The sequence below is a fragment of the Crocodylus porosus genome, unplaced genomic scaffold, assembly GCF_001723895.1.
Source record: "Crocodylus porosus isolate Cpor-Errol unplaced genomic scaffold, CroPor_comp1, whole genome shotgun sequence".
Taxonomy (NCBI): domain Eukaryota; kingdom Metazoa; phylum Chordata; order Crocodylia; family Crocodylidae; genus Crocodylus; species Crocodylus porosus.
The window spans coordinates 8,477,010-8,497,528 of NW_017728949.1; the positions used below are offsets into that span (position 1 = coordinate 8,477,010).

The following is a 20,519-nucleotide window of genomic DNA, read 5'->3' on the forward strand; positions in this document are numbered from 1 at the left end:
ACGCCAGACAGTCCTTCACTTCACTTTGAAAGGATTCTTTGACCACGGCTGACCCCGTTCCACCCAAAGAGGACCTCCGCGATGAGACTCTATATGGACTGAGGCACTTCCTCCGAACCACTTCCTCCACCATTGCAGACCATTGTAATGGGTTTGTGTGTATCTATCTCCTTTCTCTCTCAGCATCGCAAACCCCCTCCCTCCCCTTCCCTCTTCCTCCCACCCCACAGCCCCGGGCTTAGTTGGCTAACATTGTATCTCCTGTAACCTAGTTGCGTTCCCCTCCTCACCCCCATCCCTCTATTGTTAGTCCCTCGTTCGGGCGATCTGTATTTCCCTATCAGCTTTGTCATCTTTTTTCTGGATTCCCAATCCTAAACATATACTAATAAAAGTCAATCTGTTCTTTAATTTGCAGTTTCTAGCTCTCCTCAGCAATACAGAGATTTATTATTATATGCTGCAAGTGTGGGTATTATACAAGAATGGATATCTGTTGTGGCTGTGGTTTCAGTTGTCTTCAGTGTCTATATAATTGGCCTCAGTCTGAAACTTATTCTTACCCTTCGATCAGATATACCTAGGAAATAAAGTATTAATATAAACTAATTCTGGTCCCAAGTAGAAGGATATGCATACTAGTGAATAAAGGAATATTGATACAGTCACAGAAAAGAAATCCATTTTTTCTGAATTTTTTTGGGAAAATACTGTCCAAAGCATGTGTAAAAACATGAACAATTCAATACATTAGCAGTCAAAAACCCATTGTTCAGTTTATTGTTGTAACTGTTTGTAAAATGCCATGATTGAAGAATCATATGTAAAAATGCTTCTTTCTAGACATTTAATAAACACTCATTTTAAAATTTTGTAGTTGCTGCAATTTCTAGCAGTTGCTGCATATTTCCCATACCAAAAATGAGAAACAGTATTTAATAATGCTGTCTTATGTCATCCTCATTCTGAGCAGTAATATTCAACATAAATTTTACATATTTAGATTTCGGGTTGGTTTTCACAAGTGCTCAGCACCTGGAAACTTTCACTGATATACTGAGATCTTTGGAAAATCTCCATCTTTAAAGTTGTGTTTCATGGTTTGACAAAATATATGAAAGAAAATGAACTTAAATTAATAAATCTGACTGTGTAATCTTTGCTTTAGTTGTGTTCTCTTTTCATCTCTTTTATTAATATGATTGTATTTGTTCTGTTCATTTTGCTGCTACCACAGAAGAAGTTTCTGCAAGAATAGTCCAAGTAGTAACAGCTGAAGCTGTAGCAGTCCTGAAAGGTGAACAGGAAAAAGAAGCCCAGCACAAAGACCAGCCTGGACTGCCTTTAGGTAAAGCAGGGCATTTGCGAGAGAGAGGTGTGTGTGTGTGTGTGTGTGTGTGTGTGTGTGTCACAGTATATAACAATGTCCACACTGAACTCTGGGAAAGCATCCAATAGCATCATTGGTTTTCTCCAATCTGTGCAGCAGCACTTGTCCTTGCTGGTTCTTTATCAGCTCAGCCAGCTAGAGATTTCTGTTGCCCAGAGGGTCAGGCTCCTCTCTGAAATATTTCTTGTGCCCTAGATCATGTGGCTCAGGGAACAAGGGTGTCTTGTGGGTCCCAATGCCTCTAAGGAGGAAAGGGTTAACCCCTGCCAAGTTCTGGGTCTTAACAGTCTTGGGAGGAAGGGTGGGGCTACATTTTCCTCCTTCCCCCCAATTCTTTATTATTTTTTGAGGGTGCTTCCATGTTTCTACGAGGAGGTGACTATTGCCTGAAATAGCTCTCTGGAGTATTTTTAAACCATTCATTTTCTGACAACATTTTTCCCACCTTTGGCCCAACTGAATAATTCTCCAGAATTGCACTTATCCTACAGCCAAGGAGAACAGAATGCAGTCCTTAACTGATGACAGGCTCATATCCCACTATCTTCTGGTTTTATGTGGCTGAATTCTGGGTGAATAAAGGGGAGTCCCCACTTTCCAATATGGTCTATTCCTGTATCTCTGGGAAAACCTGAAGAAGCAGAAATTAACTATGTATTTTTTTAATGAAAAGTAGAACTATTTTAAATGTCTTTGAAGTGTTCTTAAAGTATTAGAATTCTCATTCCTTTTGAGTGATACAGTCTTTAATTACATGATCACATATTCTTTTTTTTTTCAATGGGAGTCCTGATTTCTTAGGTGAAGAGGGGATGGACGCTTCTTGGAAATGAGTCAGGACTGATTAGAGAATTAGGTTCTTGAATATAGAGAATCATTGAATCATAGAAAATTAGGGTTGGAAGGGATGTCAGGAGGTCATCTCGTCTAACCCTCTGCTCAAAGCAGGACCCTCCCCAACTAGATCATCCCAGCCAGGGCTTTGTCTAGCCGGGTCATAAAAACCTCCAAGGATGGAGATTCCACCACCTTTCTAGGTAACCTGTTCCAGTGCTTTGCCAGCATCCTAATGAGAGAGGTTTTCTTAATATCCAACTTATACCTCCCTTGCTGCAACTTGAGACTTGCTCCTTGTTCTATCATCTCTCATGACTGAGAACAGTTTAGCTCCATCCTCTTTTGAACCACCTTTTAGGTAATTCAAAGCCTCTGCTGCATTTGCTGTGAAAGGCAGAAGTATGTATTGAATGGTGCAAGTCATTGCAAGAACAGAAGAAAGATCGTTTCATGGTTTTGGCAGTTGAATGCTACTCTGTGCCTCTGCCACAGAGTTCCTGTGGGATGCTAGGCAAGACACTGCAGAAAATCTTCACAGGTGCCCACAGAAACTTTCAGCATTTTCAGTGCCCAGAGTGAGACATTTTGGGGTACTAAGCACCAAGACAAGAACTGAAGTCAATTGGTGTCGTACATTTAACATATAATTCCTATAAAAACACTTTCAATTTGCATCCAAAATTCGTGGGCACCTGTGAGCACTTCAATTGGTAATCCAATTTCCTCATACACAAAGTGGGGATAGTAATAACATCCCCACTTGCAAGGGTGTTGCAAAGATAATTTTTTTCATGTGTGTGAAATACTCAGACACTATAATGCCGGGTGCAGTAAAAAAGCCCATGAGGAAATTAATAATTATGTATTCAGTGCAGGCTTTGGAAACTGTGCAGTGAATAAGGGCAAGGCAAACACTTTGAAAAAGAAGTATTGAGTAATTGCCCATTCAGTACGCACCCCCCACCCTCTACACTCAACAAGATAGGATTTCTGTGAATAAATATTACATGAACATGTCATTTAAGACTGTATCATAATACATACACAGAAGGGGGTTGAATTAAGATTGTACAGACAATCTTCTCACATTTCCTAATTTCTTAGTACTTAGTATGGTTTGCAAACATAACTTTTTTTCTAACATAGGTTTTCTGTATGTAAATCCTGATATTTAGAATTTAAGGAATAGTGTCTTATAGAAACCTTAAAGCCAAATTTCCAATGAAACTCTGAAAGGGTGACAGAAAATTTTTAAATTCATCATATTTACATTTCTGTTGCCTACATCTGTGTGCATATATATGCAAGGGCTGCAGCCTCCTGATACTTTAGATCTCAAAGTTTATTTACTTCATAATTGAGTTTATTTGAATTTTATTCAACAGAGACTTAAGGCCCAATAGCGCTTCTTTCACAGAGGTCCATTTTTTCATGAAAGCCCCTGATTCAGCAAAACACTTTCAATATATTTAACTTTAGGCATATACTTAAAGTCTTTGTTAAAGTAGGGCCTAAATGATAGCAGAACTGAGAATGTGGTGAGGATGTGAAGACATTCTTGAACATACTATGAGAAAAATATCTGTTAGCAAAAATTTGATCTGTGAACCTCAGTGACAGTTATTAAACTGCAAAGATAGCTGTATAAACTGTTCTTTGATTGAAAAGCCACAGAGGATGCTGGGATTACAGAGTACGAAAGGCCCAATTCAAGCCCCAGTGAAGTCAATGGAAAGGAAATCAATTGATTTTACTGGGTTTGGGAGCAAGCTGTAAATCACAAGTAGAGTCCCATTTACCTGCTAGAGTTATATACAATGCTGCCCTATTGAAGGAAATTTTGTAAAATAAAGCTCTAGAAAAACCAACCTGATAGATCCTAGTACCAACTGAAGAAATGCTCGCTCAGAACTAGTCCTGTGAACTTTATTTATGAAAGCAGTGAAGAAATCAAGGAGAATATGTTTTAAAAATAACTTATTTATGGCTTAATTCTACTTCCACTGAAGTCATTTAAAAATCTTCTCCTGACATCAGTGGGGATATAAAGATATTGACTAGGAATTAATCTAAAATTTGAGCAGATTAAGCATCTGAATAACACCTTCATGTGATGACTGATATTCCCTATTGATGCCTTCTTGCCTCTAGTGGTGCCACCAGCTGGTAGCCTTTATGTTATGACAAGGAGCATGTTGAACTAAGCAGAAACAAACAAACAAAATGAATAAAATGTATCCAGGCTTTAACAATGAAAACCCCAGCAATATCTTAGTTCTCTAGGTACACAAAGGTAGACTAAGCATGGGATTTGGCACCTGTTTGTCCTTTTAACAGATGAGGAAGCAACCTAAACATACCTCTTGTTTAAATATTTTGCTGCTGTTTTCTGAACCAAAGTTCCTCCAGAAACAATATTGATCAATGTAGCAGACGGAACATACGCAGAAAGGACGGCTGATCATTTTATACTTGACATTATTTGGTTGTAAATATGACTATCATTCTGAACATAATGAATGCGTGTTTTAAATAAATGTTCTCCTTTTATTATAGGTTTAACAGATAAATTGAAAGGGAACTATATCTGAAAATCCATTAGGTACAACTCTCCATTAAATTATTCTCCAGTGTGGCCAGAAAAGTCTACTGCAGCTTGTACTTGGCATCTAGTGTTCTCCTTGGAATTAATTGCTGTATCTCATTGTCTCATTTCCATTGTTCAATCTCTAGCAGTTGAAGAATCAGCTAATCTGCCTCCTTCCCCACCTCCATCACCAGCCTCAGAACAGACTGGAACACTGGATGAAGGTAAGGGTCCCTTGGACAGTGTAGTGTACATCTATGAGGAAGGGGGACAGATGTTAAGCTGACGGGGTGGGAGAGTTAGTGAATGGGGGGGCTACTTCTTGCCGGTAGCATCTTAGTGGACTAATCAACCACTGTCAATAAGTTGCCACCTGCAAACTGACTGTAACACACAAATGAGGTACATCTGCATCCACAGAGGTATGCAGGAGTGCATGTTGGAGCAAAAAATAAATACATACATATAAAAATGTGAAAATAATGTTGATACCTGTTAATGGATGTTATAAGCCAAGGCAAAAGTGAGATTTCCCCAGGGTGGTCACCAATTTCCAGACTTACTATTAGTAATTATGCTCTGTTAAAAACTGTTTTGCTGAAAATTAATCAGCATTAGAGTTTTTTCAACGCTACTGAATCCATGAAAGCAAGGAGATTCTGATTTAGACTGTTTCCTTTTACATTCCATCTTTAACATACACTTCTGTACATAGGTGTAGTATTGGGGGATTCTGTTCTGTGGGTGCACAGGTGAACTTTTAGCTTTAAAGTAAATTTTGTGTGCTGATTTACACAGTGATATTCAGTATTATGAACCCATAATCTTTACGTACATCTCTCTTTAAAATCTTGGTTAAGCAAAAGACTTAAGCCAATGCTTAACATTAAGCAAGAGCTTAAGCCCCATTGAAATCACATGATTAAGGTTAAGCATGCATGTATGTGGTTTGCTGAATAGGAATGACCTGTAAATGCATGGTACTTCTATTAAAATTGTCACAGGAAGAGTAGCTAAATACAGCAGAATCCTACCTTACACATCTGAGAAAAGAATTTGGACCTAGCATTTTCAAGTATCACCCTGAACTGAAGTCAGCTATTTGATAGTCATTTGTCTTTTTATGACAACTTCCTTCTTGGCTCCTTTGAAATTAAACTTGTCATGGGAATAAGATATCACTGTCTACATGCATTTAGTCTACATGCATTTTAATCTGTGATGTTTAATATGATAGGAAATTGATAGCTTTTACTTGATTCGTTAATATGTACTTGCTCTCAGTCAATCAGGACATGCTTTAATTTGTACCTGACCTCTAAGCATTTGGGATTAATCCAGCAAAGATCACATTATTTGGTCATTTGTACTGAAAATACTTACTGGATATGTTCAGCAAGCAGTGTGTAAATGTTGATTTTCTGAATGTTGTTGTTATAACATTCCTGGTATTGAGCAAATATTACAGTGGTAATTCAGCCCATCTCCTAAAGGTAATGGGAAGCCAGTACTATATAAACAAAGATTTTAGGGCAGCCAAGGAAGTTCTGATTCTTGCACTGCTCCTTCTCATCAGTGTATGTGGCTGTTTTTGCTCAAGAGTGTGACTTTATATCAAATGTATTTCAAAATCTTTTATCTTGGGTTTAGAATGAGCTTTCAGGACTATTTTCATTGACAGTATTATTGCTTGTTACTTTTGGAGGGTTTTTTTTTATAAAGTAACTTAATTGATTAATTGATAGAATGGAAATGTGGCACAGCAGAGAACAACTCTAGGTTGTTTGACCTAATGGACTGAGCCATTCCTAGTGATGCAAGAGGCACAGCAAGTTCCTTAACAGTATTGTGTTTCTTTTTCCTCATTTGTAAAGCTGAGTTAACATAATGATCATTACTTACCTACCTCACAGGGGTGTTGTGAGGATTAACAAGTCAATGTGTGTATAATGCTTGGAAGAGATGTTATGCTACATGTTTTCTATGGGGGTTTTTTTCTTTAAAGGTTGATTTTAAAACATCATTATGGCTTTTGACCCACATTTTCAGTCTGAGAACAGACTTCACTGGACTGTTCATAGACTCTGAAAATACAGGGTGTTTTGGAAACATTGACAAAAATCTTACTCGGTGATTCCTCAGTATTGGTGATTACTGAATTCCAAAGTGCTGTCAATTTCTCTTTTATGTTTTGGCTTTCAGGGTGTGGGTCATAGTAGGGTAAGATGGAAAACAAAGGAAATTGTTGCAAAAGTTTTCATCCAAAATTTCCCATGGCTTTTTGCGGGGAGGGGAGTTGTTAAAATCTGACATTTTTCAACCAGCTCTTGTCAATATCCTTTTGCTTCTCTTATACATTAAGCCCTTGTCTGTTTGACTGGAGTGAATCCTTATTTTCTACAACTACTTTGAAATGTTGACTACCAGACTCAGTATTGTCTTATGCTGCTAGCATGAATAAGTTAAATTCTGCTGTATTTACTCAAGCAAAAATCTCATTAAATTCCATAGAACATTTCCCTAAGTGAAGACTGCAGGATTTCATACAATAGCTATAGTATCTGTTTAAACCCTCAACCCTCATGTTCCCTAATTACATATCCTAATATCCAGTAATGGGTGCATCTACATGTGCAATTTCATGCGCAGTAGCCTATTGTAAAGCACATTACAGCACCACAAAAAGTGCTCTTTAGCCTAATACACATGAAAATAAGCTGATGCACATTTTGCAGTACCTCACAATGGAGGTACTAGATTTAATGCACCTGATCTAAAGTGCATTAATTGAACATGTAAATGCGCCCATTTATATCCTAATATGCCCTTCTGTGTCTGTTCCGTGGAATAGAATTTATAGAATTTCATCCAGTTCTGCAATTGTATATAAAAAAGTCAAAACCATTTGGTATGTATAATACCTTTAGGTTTTCTTTCTTTCCGCCTGCCCTTTAATATTTTCCCAGTGCTCTTGTCAGTGGCGGGGCGGTGTCTGTGATAGCATGTCTTTGAATCTGAAAGAGATTTCCTTCAGTCATAATGGGGAGGAAATCACTGTGTTGTAGACATGACAAAGGTGGATGTGGTCAGCCATGCAGCAAACACAAATTAAAAAAAAAAAGCAAAAGGAAAGAATTTGAGTCAAATATATTTTAGGAGTGAAAAGAGTCGGTGGATGTAGGCTTCATTCTTTAGTACAACCACAGACAGATATTCAGATGAGTGGGTTGCTTTTCACTGCCCTGGAAGGTAAGCTAACTAATTTGCCTGACTGCAATTAATTCATTCATTGCAATTTTTTTCCTGTGGTTTATATTTTAGGGAAATGGAATTTACCCAAGCAGTATGTGATGCTTTTATCAAATGGATTTGGACAAGCGTTGCTGGTGCTGCTTTGTACTGTCAATATTGCATTTTTGTGCTTGGCACCTCCTTTGATTGGCTATTAACTGCCTCAGATAAAACCAAATCTAGAATCCTACCGGACAAAAAGAATGTCCTTGATAAAATAGTGTGCAGTTTAAAGTGTATATTTCTATAACCAAAAACTGTTTTACAAATTAAAAAGAACTGAGGGTTATGAGTGAAGAATTATTTTCAGTGAAACATCACTTTTGAAAGACATTTTCAAAAAGGCTCTGGAATCAAAAACTGAATAACCCTGTAAGTAAAAATATTCTACCTTAGATTTGAAAATGTATTGCCTTTTTACTTGAGCCTGAGAGAAACCAAGATATCTCTTAAAGGGTACTAAAACAACAGGGGAAAATGTTTGTTATAGAGAAAAGATTAAAATAAAAGCATAGTAGCATTTGAAGACTTTATTGCCCATCTTAAGAAATTATCTCATGAACAATTTTTTTAAATCTTTTGTAAAACAGTTATAAATAAAGCAAGATAGAAAGCAATGTAAGAAACACTGAACAATGATAAAACTGGAGCAAGAAAATAATATGGATGAACCCAGACCACTTCTCTGTTACCCCTTTCAAGTCCTGTAGTATTCAGATTCAAGAAACTATAAGCAGACAGTCCAAGATTTCTTTGTTTCAAAAAAAGAGATTCATCTGCCATATCATCATCACACTGATCCATATTCATTCAAGATACCTCCCCTCCCATTCAGAATTATTGAAAAATAATCTTAGGGAACTTAGTTTCATAGATTTTCATCAGGTCTCTGTGTTGGCTTGATTGCCTCTTGTGGGATTTTGGCCAGTGATTTTAAGAGCTGTAGACTGTAGTAGGCCCTAAGCTGTTTAATGGCAATATATTGCATTTGCTTGACCGAAGTTGGGGTGACAAAAGAGGAAGCAAAGCAAATGAACAAAAAAGAGAATGTCAGAGGAGAGAATAATTTTAAAAAGTGCCAGGACAACAGGGGAAAATGGGAAACTAAAGACAGTTCAGAGTACAATTATTGGTCTTATATTGGTTAGATCCAATTTTAATGAAGATACAGCTTAAATAGGGAATAAAAATAGGCATATGCATATTAATTAGTAATTAATTTGCAAGTAATATGAATAGTAATAAGTAGGACTTATTAGAAACATTGTTATGTTTTTAGCTTCATTTAGTAAAAGCTTTTGCTACTTAACCATGCAATAGAGTATTAAAAAAACTGGTCTACCTCAAAATTTTCACTCTACAGTCTTACACTACAGTTCTGGATAAATTGCCTATCTGCAGATGTACCCAGTTAGCACTTTTAGAAACTTAGTTTCTAAAACTTTGGTAAGAAGTCCTCTTTCCCCTAACAGGCTGGCCAGCTGCTGGAGGCTTTTCTATGACTTTGAAACTTAGAACATCCATGATTAATTTATTTAAAAAATGAATACAGTTGATACTTCTTTAGATTCATGCACATTTTATAAATTTTAATTATTTGCTTGATATGTCTTACCCATTCTTTTTAGTTAATTACCTTTTCTTTGTATGTCATTATTAATGTGTATCTACATATATGTTTGTGATTACATGATTTTGGTAGGACTGGATCTTCAAACCATTCTTAGTTCCCAGAATACTTCTGTAAGCACTGCTGGAAAAACTTACATTTGCCTGTATTCTGTCTGTCTTATTAGGCATATGAGCAGCTAAGTAGAAGGCAATACCACCCTGTAACCAAACAGGACATTTGGCTGAAATTTTTACATAAGAGAGAGTAAGGGAGTCAAGTAACCAGCTCTCACTGAAATTCAGTGAGAGGTGTGCTGCCAAGTAATTCAGGCCCCTTTGAAATCCACCTCAGCCTTTTATTTTCCATTTCATCAATAATCACATAAATCAGGAGTTGCCAGTCTACATCCCATAAAGAGGTTGGATACAGCCCAAGGGAGCCTAGGGGATTTGTGGCACACAGCTGTACCATGCTACCCATACCCTCCTCAACACTACTCTTCATGCCCCACGTTCTGCTACTCTCATTTCTGGGCTTATCATCAATTTAGAATTTGTCCCTCTCCATTGCTGTTGGAAATGGGGATTGGTAGTAAGGGTAAGTGCAGGCAATTTGAGTGCTCCAGGGGAGGAGATTTGGAGATCCAGGTCATCGAGCAGGTCAGGTTGCAAGTTATGGCCCATGGTAGCATACAGTTGCCAATTTATGACATAACGCTTAAATAAAACATGTTCAGAATATTTCTTCTACCTAGTTCCTATCCCTGGAATGGCATTGTTTTACCAGTTTCTCAAAATCAGTGTTTTGTTACAAGTAAAAGTAATAGCGAACCACGATTTGATCATTTCACTTTTTATATTTAAAAAATATAAATTTAAAATAACTCAAAAATGTAATTGACATACAGGTGCAAATCTATTAATTCCATGCTTCTTGTTTGGCTTTGTGCCTTTATTATACTTGAAATGTTTTGACATCACCATATGTCACAGTAATGACATTATGTTTGATGTAATTAATAATCTGAGTTCTTTTCATACCCATTAATGGCGATTTAGGCCCCCCATCAGGGAAGCAGTTTTAAGCATCTGCTTAAATCCCTGCTTCTTAAGGAATGCAATCAAGCACATGCTTGACTTTAATTTGACTTTAGTACAGACTTAAACAACTGCTTAAATTTAAGCACATGCTTTACCTACTCTCCTGATGTGATGCATTCTTGAATAGGAACTTTAAATAATATCATAAAATGAACTCGAAGTATGGAGTAAACTCATCAGTTTAGTATTTAAATAAATATTCAGTGCACCAAATAGTGTCTGTTCATAAGCTGCATCTCCTGGCATAACATGAACAAACTTTTGAAAAGGTGTTGAACATCTATGTTATGTATTTCTAAAAGTCTAAAATCCCCATTAGTTCCATGTTTCTGACACCTCAGGGTTGAGCTCCACTTATTGTAGCATTCTCTTTCTCTTGCTCTCTTTCTAACTCTTGCTCTCTTTCTACTACCATCACCTTTTGACGATAAGAACAGGGGAATGGAAAGGGTCTCCTGGGCCAGCAAGTTCAGTGCTATGCATTCAAAGGTACTCAAATTACCTTGCATGGAATTAACGTCCATGCTTCAGAAAAGCAACTTTCCAAGCATATTAAGGGTTTGGAACCACAACAACACATTTTCACTGGAGTAACCTCTATTGGTTTTTTGCAGTAATGTCAATTATATGGGAGTCTTGATAGAAGAGACAACCAGTTATTCCAGGGTTGTTACTCACAGTAGGTACTGTTACAGTGTCAATACTGAGAGGTGGAGTAGCAGGTCTAAGGCAAATGGCTATCTTGGGATAGGTCTAGATACAAAATCAGCATAATTTCACCCTGATTTTTTCCATGGTAACTCTGCACTAAAACTAAGTAAATTACACTGGTGTAGGGCATAACATCTTGTGTCCAGTACATGTTTTCAAGGTGTAAAGTTTGATTGCACTGATGTAAACATATCACATGTCCAAGCTGTAACATTGTTACCCTCACAGATGATGCTTTTGTCATTTGAAACAACGTTATTTTGAAAAGTTGATTTTTCAGAAGGGTGTTCAGGTTTTTTCCCTCTAAAGTGGCACTTTCAAAAAGAGCAGCCCCTAGAATTGGATAGGCATCTTTTACCATATTCATTTTTACTTTTCCTTGGTGGCATTAAAGCAGAAATAAAATGGATCTATCTGGGTATAACATGCCAGGGTATTTAAAAAAAACCATACCACTATCAGAAGTACGTTGCCAGTATTTTGGTATCTAACATGCTCATAATAATGTATTAGCAGGAAATAAATTTAGAAGGATAATCAGGAAAATAATGCCTAATATTTTACTATGTTGTTTCATAGATTTCATAGACATTAGGGCTGGAGGGGACCTTGGAAGGTCATCGAGTCCGTCTGCCTGCTCCAGGGGCAAGTAGTCAGCTAGGGTCAAAGGATCCCAGCAAGATAAGCATCCAAATGTTTCTCAAAAGGGTCCAGAGTAGGTGCTTGCACCACCTCTGGAGGGTGTTTATTCCCGGCCTTGGGTGCTTGGACAGTAAAGAAGTTTTTCCTTATGTCCAGCCTAAAACTGTCTTGGAGGAGTTTGTGACCATATCACATTGTGTTGATTTTTTTTATGTCCATGGTTTGTCCTTTAGAAGAAAATCTGTTAAAATGATCCTTTTCAAGAAAAGCATTCTATAGATTGCATCTACCTTCTGCCTGATTTCAGGTTAACACAACTAATCACCTCTGTATTTCTATGTATGTATCTCCTTTTGGATGTTACGTAGTGCTAATAATCATACATTATATCATGACCCACTACTAACATAATACAGTAGATTAGAGAACCTTGAAACTAGATGATCTTTCAACATCAAAATACTGTAGAAGGGAATTAGTGGTACCATGATCAATTAATAGCTTTTTAGTCTATTATAGTTGAATAACTATGAATGGGCTCACATAATATATTTCTCTGCCAGTAGAGAGATATTGATGTCATTTTATTATGATTCAGTTAGTATAATTTTGCTACAGAATTGTAGCCTCATTTAAAGCAACAGGGGCCATATTCCCATTGGGTTCTGTTGAATGAACGCTGTATTACTAATTGGTTAAATTATTTCATGCAAAAGAGATTCTTCAACTACAATGAGTTAGGCATTCCACATTTTAAAAGTATGAGTATGAAAATGAATATACCTGGCTGCAAAATAGAATAGAAAAAGAAAGATTGATCTGGGAATGCAGAAACAAACTAGTTGAGACCTTAGTCCCCGGTCCTGCCAGTTCTTAGGCAGGAAAGCAAAATTTACAAATTTATGGCCTACAGTCTAAGTGAAGTTCAAGTGCCATGACAAATCCTGTCTTTATTATATATTTATATTCCATAAAATACATTCCCAAAAATATTCCAGAATTTAAAATGTATGTCATTAAGTTATTACCCCAGCTGAAGTCAAAAAAGAAGATTAGGATCTTAAACCAACTGACTGAGATTGTAATATCTGAGTTACAAGTTAAAAGTTGCAACTCCATTTTATCTTTTTGGTTATGGTGATTTATACTAATGAAACCCACACATAGATGAACATAGTTAAAGTGATGGTATTAAACAAGAACAACAATTAAAATAATTTGCTTCTTACCAAATTGTATAATATCACTATCTTTTTATATTTATTTAAAGCAGAAAAACTGTCAACCTTCTTAAACAATGAAGCGTTAGCCTGGCACACTTTTTTACATGATGTTACCTATCCCATGTACCTTTATCTGCACTGTAACATGCAGTGACATTTCTCTCCCATTTTTACCCTATGTGGTTGAAGCTGTATAATATGTATTGAGACAGCTGCAACACTAAAGAATATGATGACGTTTAAAAACATAGTGAGCAACATGTAAACTCTATAGTAAGCCAAGTCAGTATTAGAATGTCACAATGTCATAAATGAAAACAGGTTGCCTCCCCAGTATAAAATATTTGATTTGTGAGGTACAAGTATGGGCCAATTCGTAACAAACAAAATTAGTACCTTTTTACTTTTTTAATTGGTGCGTCTGTATATACAGAGATACTGCACAGTAACTATAGTGACTGACGCCAACTTGGATCATGCAGGTAGCAAATTTATGCCCACTTAGTTACTGTGCAGCAAGACACATGTAGATGCGTTACTGCACAGTAACACTGTGTGTGGATTGACTTGGAAGTAACTTTACTCCCAAGTCGGTACGCACACAGCAGTACTGCACTGTAAGGCATATACGTGTAGATGCTGGTCTAAAAACTGGTTACTGTGCAGTAAATGTACATGTAGACATACCCAATAAATAGTCTTTTGAATGGCATTAGTCTACAGTGTTGTGGGGCAGGTCAGCCATTTGATGATCCAGACATACAGCAAATTAATGAAAATAAGGAACATGTGAGTGTATTTTCTAATATGCAAAACATTTTTTTAAAATATATTTGATAGTTGCTGGGCCCAATTTTGGTTGCAACAGAAAGCCCAGATGTGGTCCAAGTTGTGGACTTATTGTGAGGTAGTCTGGAATAACCAAAAACTCACACAGATAAAGGAAGTATAATTACCTATCTCTTGCCAAAGATGCTTCTGGTTTGCATTTGAAAATCCTGGGTTCACAGACAGAACAGCATATCCTACCTAAGACAAAAAATAAACACTAGCCCTCCATATCATTTCTTCCTTGGCTCAGCTCAGATATTTGTGCCCTGCCCTGCTTATTGCTCAGCATTCACAAGCAAACTGGGACTTTTTTTTTAATTCTGAAAGCAGGGGCAGAATCCAGTCTTATACAGTAGCTACATTTTTAACCTCTTTTCTTGAGACAGTTTAGAACCCTTCCCCAAAACTTTTCCTAGAAGCTAAAATGTAGTTTCCTAAAAAGTTTGATCTACATTTCACTCACATTTTTAACCTCTTACAGGCAGAGCCAAATTGGCAGTACCAAAACAGCCAAAAACTTGCTGCTAATGAAGCAGTGCCTCTGAGAGGGCTAAAACTGTAATTTTACCTGGGCTAGAAAGGGAAGGCAAGTACACTGAAGAGTAGGCTCTGTTCCTGCTCCATGTGGCCATGACTGGAATTTTTTTTCCTGGATTCTCCCTTTCCAAAAAAGGTGCAGGTCTTAAATGGTGTGGTGTAGTATGCAAGAAAATATGGCACATATTTGGCACAAAATAATCTTGGGGTGGGAGGAAGGCCACTCTCCCTTCTATGTCAGATTATATTTTCTTATGTCACCCAGACAACACTTCATTATTAGAGTTAACATTTAGCAGCTGTACTGTTTCTGCAGTGAGATGCTCAGGTACACAGATCTGGATGGCTTCAGATGTTGACTGCACTTAAAATTCACTTTCTAACCCAGTCGTTTGAATTTTAGAGTGAAATGTAGATCACACTTGTTTTGGAAACTACATTTTAGCTTCTATGAGGAGTTATGGGGAGGGGTTCTAAACTGTCTCAAGAAAAAAATGAAGGAATTATTTGTGCAGTTTTTGTGGTAGAGGAAAAGTCCAGGTTAATTTACAGTTATAGACACCAACTGAAAGAGGATATTCCCTAAATGTAGGATTTATCATGTATCTAGTTGTCATACTCAGAGGATGGGCTTAATATCTTGTATTTAGCAGTGCCATGACTTAGCTCATGCTCAGTGTGCACCATAACTGACAGGAGATCTCAGATCACATCTGATCCATTAGGTAGATTTGTTCCTTAGCCATTTTTATTTCAGCTGTGTTATTTTGTAGACAACAATAATATAAGCTGAAGATGTTCCTCTTGTCAACAACAGAACTATCTTTGTGATGATACACACTAACTTTTCAGCAGGTGAAAAAGCAAGTCCTCATTAATGTGTTGAAAAACTTCCATCGGAGGCCATCTTAAACCCTAGAAATATGGTACAACAATATAAAATGCAGGGACAAATAATAAAAGAAATTGCTGAAAGGTAGGTAAAGGAGGTTTTTACCATTAAAAGGTAGACACACGCTTAGAAAGAACTTTATGTAGGTTGAATTATTATTTATTGAAGTGTAAAAAAAGAGTAGCAGATATTTAAAATACATATTTATAAAGCTTCTATCAAAGTATGATAGATTGATTTTAAATGAAAACAGCCTCTAGATTTTAAACTTCCAAGTGTTTCAACTGTTTCAAGGGTTTTTCATTGTAGCCGTGTTGTTCTAAGGACATAAGCAGGCAAGGTTTTTTTAGTAGATGTGGTATCTTTTATTAGACCAACTAAGTAGTTGGAAAAAAGTTCTTTGCAAGCTTTTGGGTGCAATCACCCTTCTTCAAGCATAGGGAATCTCTGCTCTTCTGAGACTCCATTTCATTTCTTTGAAGTCTCAGAACAGCAGAGATTCCCTATGCTTGAAGGAGGGTGATTGCACCCAAAAGCTTGCAAACACCTTTTTTCCACTATTCAGTTGGTCTAATAAAAGATATCACATCTACTCAACTGTTTTGAAGGAATCATACAACTTGGCCATGGGGTACTAAGTCTATTTCCTAATCGGTCCCTGTGTGTAATGTCATTTGGGATCAGTGCAAGTCTGATGTACAGCCCTTAAAAGTTTAGGACCAGATCTGATTCTGTGTATTAGGGACAGATGTGATCCTGTTCTACCCTGCTTGAGTCCCTGGAAAAAAGTTTATGCCCCTACTTTTTATAACACTCTGTCATCTTTGCCTCAAGACAAAATCAGAAAAAGCAGCAAGAAGGAGGAAGATTCATCCACCTTTCTCATTGACTGTTTTTTCAGGCATTTGAGCAGGGTGGAATAGTATAATGCTTACGTGCTTGTGTTCACTTATATGTCTAATGGATAGAATAGGATCTTGCCCTTAAAGCTTAATTTTGATTTCACTGACATTTACAATTATTTTGTTTTGTAGTGGTGATTACTAAGGGAAACAATAAACATTTACCCAGTAAATTACATTTATGTAAATTTCATGTCTTCAATTCTGCATTGCCTTGGCATGGCTGATTGAATCCATTCTGTGGTATGACATATTGCCTAGACATGTCAGTGCATGTGTCCATCCTGTCTTGTCTTACTTTGTCTGTCTGTCTGTCCTGCTGTTTCTACCTGTGTATGTGTCTGTTTGTAGATGAAGGGGCTGAGGATAAGGTGGGGCCTCTACACAGCTACCTGCACTATGGGCCTGCTGCCAGCGGGGAGAGGCGTAAGCACCTAGCCCCCTCCATTTCAGTGTCTGTGCCTGATGATGAACCCTGCCATTCAGACGAGGAGTACTATGAGCATCCTTTGTTCAGCTCTGAGTGGACTGACTCTAGTACACTCCCCAGTGCCACAGTGCAGAGTGCAGAGGCCTTGTTAAGCCATGAAAAAGGTGAATTAAACATGGTCCCATTTTGTTCCTCCTCCCCTCCACCCTGCCAAATGATTTTCATCCCATAATACATGCCTGGTGCAACTTCTTCAGGTCTTTTATTTTTTCCACGCAGAAGTGAAGTCCCTCTAGAATCCACATACCTCCAAATGAGGCAGGGGCCTAAGAGTCAAATGCAGTGGTGCAGTAAATTAATTTATAGTTATTGTGCCTGTCATACTGGCATTCACTTTAGTCCATAGTTTGTCATAAAATGACCTTGATTGTTGCAGTGAACAAGCATCTCATTAAAAGGAAGAAAAGATGTTCCTTCTTAACATTAGAGATAAGGTGACCATATACCCTGGATTGGCTATGACAGTCCCAGATTTTGGAAGCTGGTCCTGGCTGGCCAGTGAAAATTAAAACGAGCATCCCAGGCACAGGGTGTGGAGAAGGGAGACAGAATGGCAGAAGCTGTGAAATAGGCAGCTCTAGGAGACAGCAAAATTGCCCTAATAAGTTATCTTGATTAGTGGAATGACCATTAAAAGGGGATTGTTAACACCTGTGAAGAAAACAATGGGTCATTAATTGACTCCTTAGCTGCCTGAACAGTAATACCAGTGATGCCCTGCCCCCACCTGTGCCTGCAGCAGCAGACATTGGGGGACAGGGAAGCACTGTCCTGTATTTCACATTGTCCCATGTGGCGATCCTAGTTAGAGAAAGTGTGGAAATTAGGGTACCTGAGTTAAGCCATGTGTTGGTGCAGGACAGCCACCCACTGCGAAAGCCATAGAAAATAACTAAGTAGTTTTGTAGGGCAGAAGAGGCCAAATTTATCCACAAACTTAAGAAATGGTATTTCAAGGGTTCAGTTGGCCTGTGGTGTCCTTGCCAATGTTCCATACATGGCCAGCAACCTTTACCTGATCACAAACGATACAGATATTTAAGAAAGTTTATTGCAGTTGTCTGCATCCCATCTCATATTAGTTTGACTCCCTTATTAGCCATTTAGGCATCTTATTTTACCAGGGTAGTGGGAAAAGAATGGAATGAATTTGTGGAGTCTTTTTTTCCTAATCCAAATGGTTATTAGATTGCTGGATTCCTATCCTAGACAAAAGTGAACCATGTCACGCTTAATACTACTTTGCTAAATTAACCTGCAGCTTAAACCAGATATGAAGAATGGTGATAAAAATTCAGAAGAGGTTAATGTCACAAGAGAATACAGAAGGGTATACTGAGAACTAATGAGGTTATTTAAGTAGAATATTGCACAGGAGAAATGTATTCTGATATTGCAGCAACAGTGGAAACAATTAAAAGAGGCCCATGCTGTTAATCCAAGATTGCTAACAGTATCAGGACTCCTATCAAAACTATTGCAAACCAGGTGCCTCACAAACCTTTTCATAACTTAACTTGCCATACCTAAAATGGGTGCATACCTACACCTAAAATACCACTTCTAGACAGGTTAAATCATGAAGGACAACCTTATACAAAGCTGTATACATTGCCCACTGGTGGAAGAAATAGATTCCAGAACACTATCTGTAAGAGAAAGGGAGAAATAAACTGACCCATGAGCGAAGAAGCAGGCTTTGTAAAATATCTTTTCCTATTGACTATCTTGTGAGCAAAAACAGGATTAAGAAAAAACATTATTTTGGCTTAACAGAGTTAACCATACAAGGAAGTATTGGTAAGATGATCATTAGGATTCCATCATGAAATAGTACAGGACTTTTTAACAGCTGAGGATTATACTGGGCATGTCTACACATGATATTAATGTGAAGCAATAAACTCCAGCGCAGCATGCGCCGGAGTTTATTGCTTCTAGGAACAGTGTTTACACGTGCACTTAGGACAGCAGCACATTGAGCCTGGGCGGCTCTGCCCCAGCTGGCAGGAGACCTGGGGGGGTCAGCCTGCCAGCCCAGAGCTGCTCCACCCCAGGTCAGTGTTCTGTGGAGTGGCTGGCTGGGACATGAGGGTGCTACAATGACAGGCTAGCCAGCAGGCTTCCCCTGCACTGTAGCACTCTCATTCCCTAGACAGCCACATCAGTGTCTACACATGCAGTGATACAAAATAAAAACTCTGCAGCAGGATAATACTTATCTTTACAAGTACTACCCTGCTGCAGTGTTAATTAGTTTACTCCAGCCTAGTAGCCCTAAATGGGTAGACGTGAGGTGTTTACTGCAGATCTAATTAGTCAACTCCACATTAAAGCTTCTCTTATAGATGTACCTACTGTCTCCTATAGCTTCAAAAAAAAGGGGGGTACTATTTTAATTAATATATTATTATTGGATCAGATAGATAAATCTGTTTCCTGGAAAAGGTTTGGAAAAAATCAAGCCTACATGTTTTACTGAATATTTTAATCTAAGTATAGGTAGAAGAAGTGTTTGATCTATGTGTGCATGTGTGTTTTTGTGTAGTTATTTGCATGTTAAAACATGGTACTTGTCCATTCAAGTTGAATATTTTTCCTCTGCTGTTACAGTCATGCCCATTAGTGCTGCTATAAATTAAGTTTGTATAAATTGCTAGTATCCATTTTTTTATTTTTTATTGGAGACTGTAACACAGCTGTAAAAAAATTGTTCATTTTGTTCATTAGTAAAGCAAAATTCTTCACTTTTGGTAGAATCCTCTTTATTCCCCAGTACGAAAACCTAAAAGAGATTTTTGTGCAAATTATTTTTCTATTTCTTTTCTAACTCTGTGTATCTGAAATATTTGTATGATAGAATTGTACTAATTCTGAAAGTCATTATGATTCATAAACTGAGTTCAACTTTGGACCTCACTTTCCACTTTGTTACACCAATTAATGCTTGCAGGACACAAAGTTAAAGCTACGTCAAATGGGGTAAAAAAGTGGAGAACTGAACTATGTTCTTTTCAGATCAAAATTTTAAACTTGGATACATGTGAGAAAACCATACAGGGAAACAAAGTTAACTAAATTATTTAAGCAAGTTAAGCTAGATAGTGAACATTTGTCTTTCAAATGCCCAAATTGTGCCAGGTTATGACATTGGTAGCATAAATTAGGTAAAATCCACCTCTGTTTAAACATCCCTGTAACACTTAGGCTGGCAGATTCAAGTGAAAGTTGCAGTTACATCTCTAATTCTGAATCTTCTGGCTTCTGTTAATTTAAGAGAAATGACATAATTGTAATTTAATTTTTATTGTGTATTGTATTTTTCTCTCATCAGCTGGCAAGTGCTCCTTTTGTGCTTTATAAGAGACAAATTTAGTTTAAGCCAATCTGAGGAGCAAAACCACTTATTTACAGAAAAGTTCAACTTTAATGTAACTGGGCCAAGCACAGCCACTCAACTGCACTTTATTTTGG

At 37.5% G+C, this 20,519-nt stretch overlaps 1 protein-coding gene across 18 annotated transcripts in view; it reads left to right on the plus strand.

Annotated features, from left to right (window-relative positions):
• The window catches only part of MAP2 (microtubule associated protein 2), a 364,315-nt gene that overhangs the window by 292,086 nt on the left and 51,710 nt on the right, over nt 1-20,519 (plus strand). For 16 of the 18 annotated variants that reach the window (XM_019553948.1, XM_019553947.1, XM_019553954.1 and 13 more), the window contains 2 exons: nt 1,238-1,348; nt 4,961-5,038. In XM_019553948.1, the coding sequence (XP_019409493.1) occupies nt 1,238-1,348; nt 4,961-5,038 (189 nt within the window). The remainder of the gene's footprint in view (nt 1-1,237; nt 1,349-4,960; nt 5,039-20,519) is intronic. The other 2 variants (XM_019553952.1, XM_019553957.1) reach the window with 1 other exon arrangement.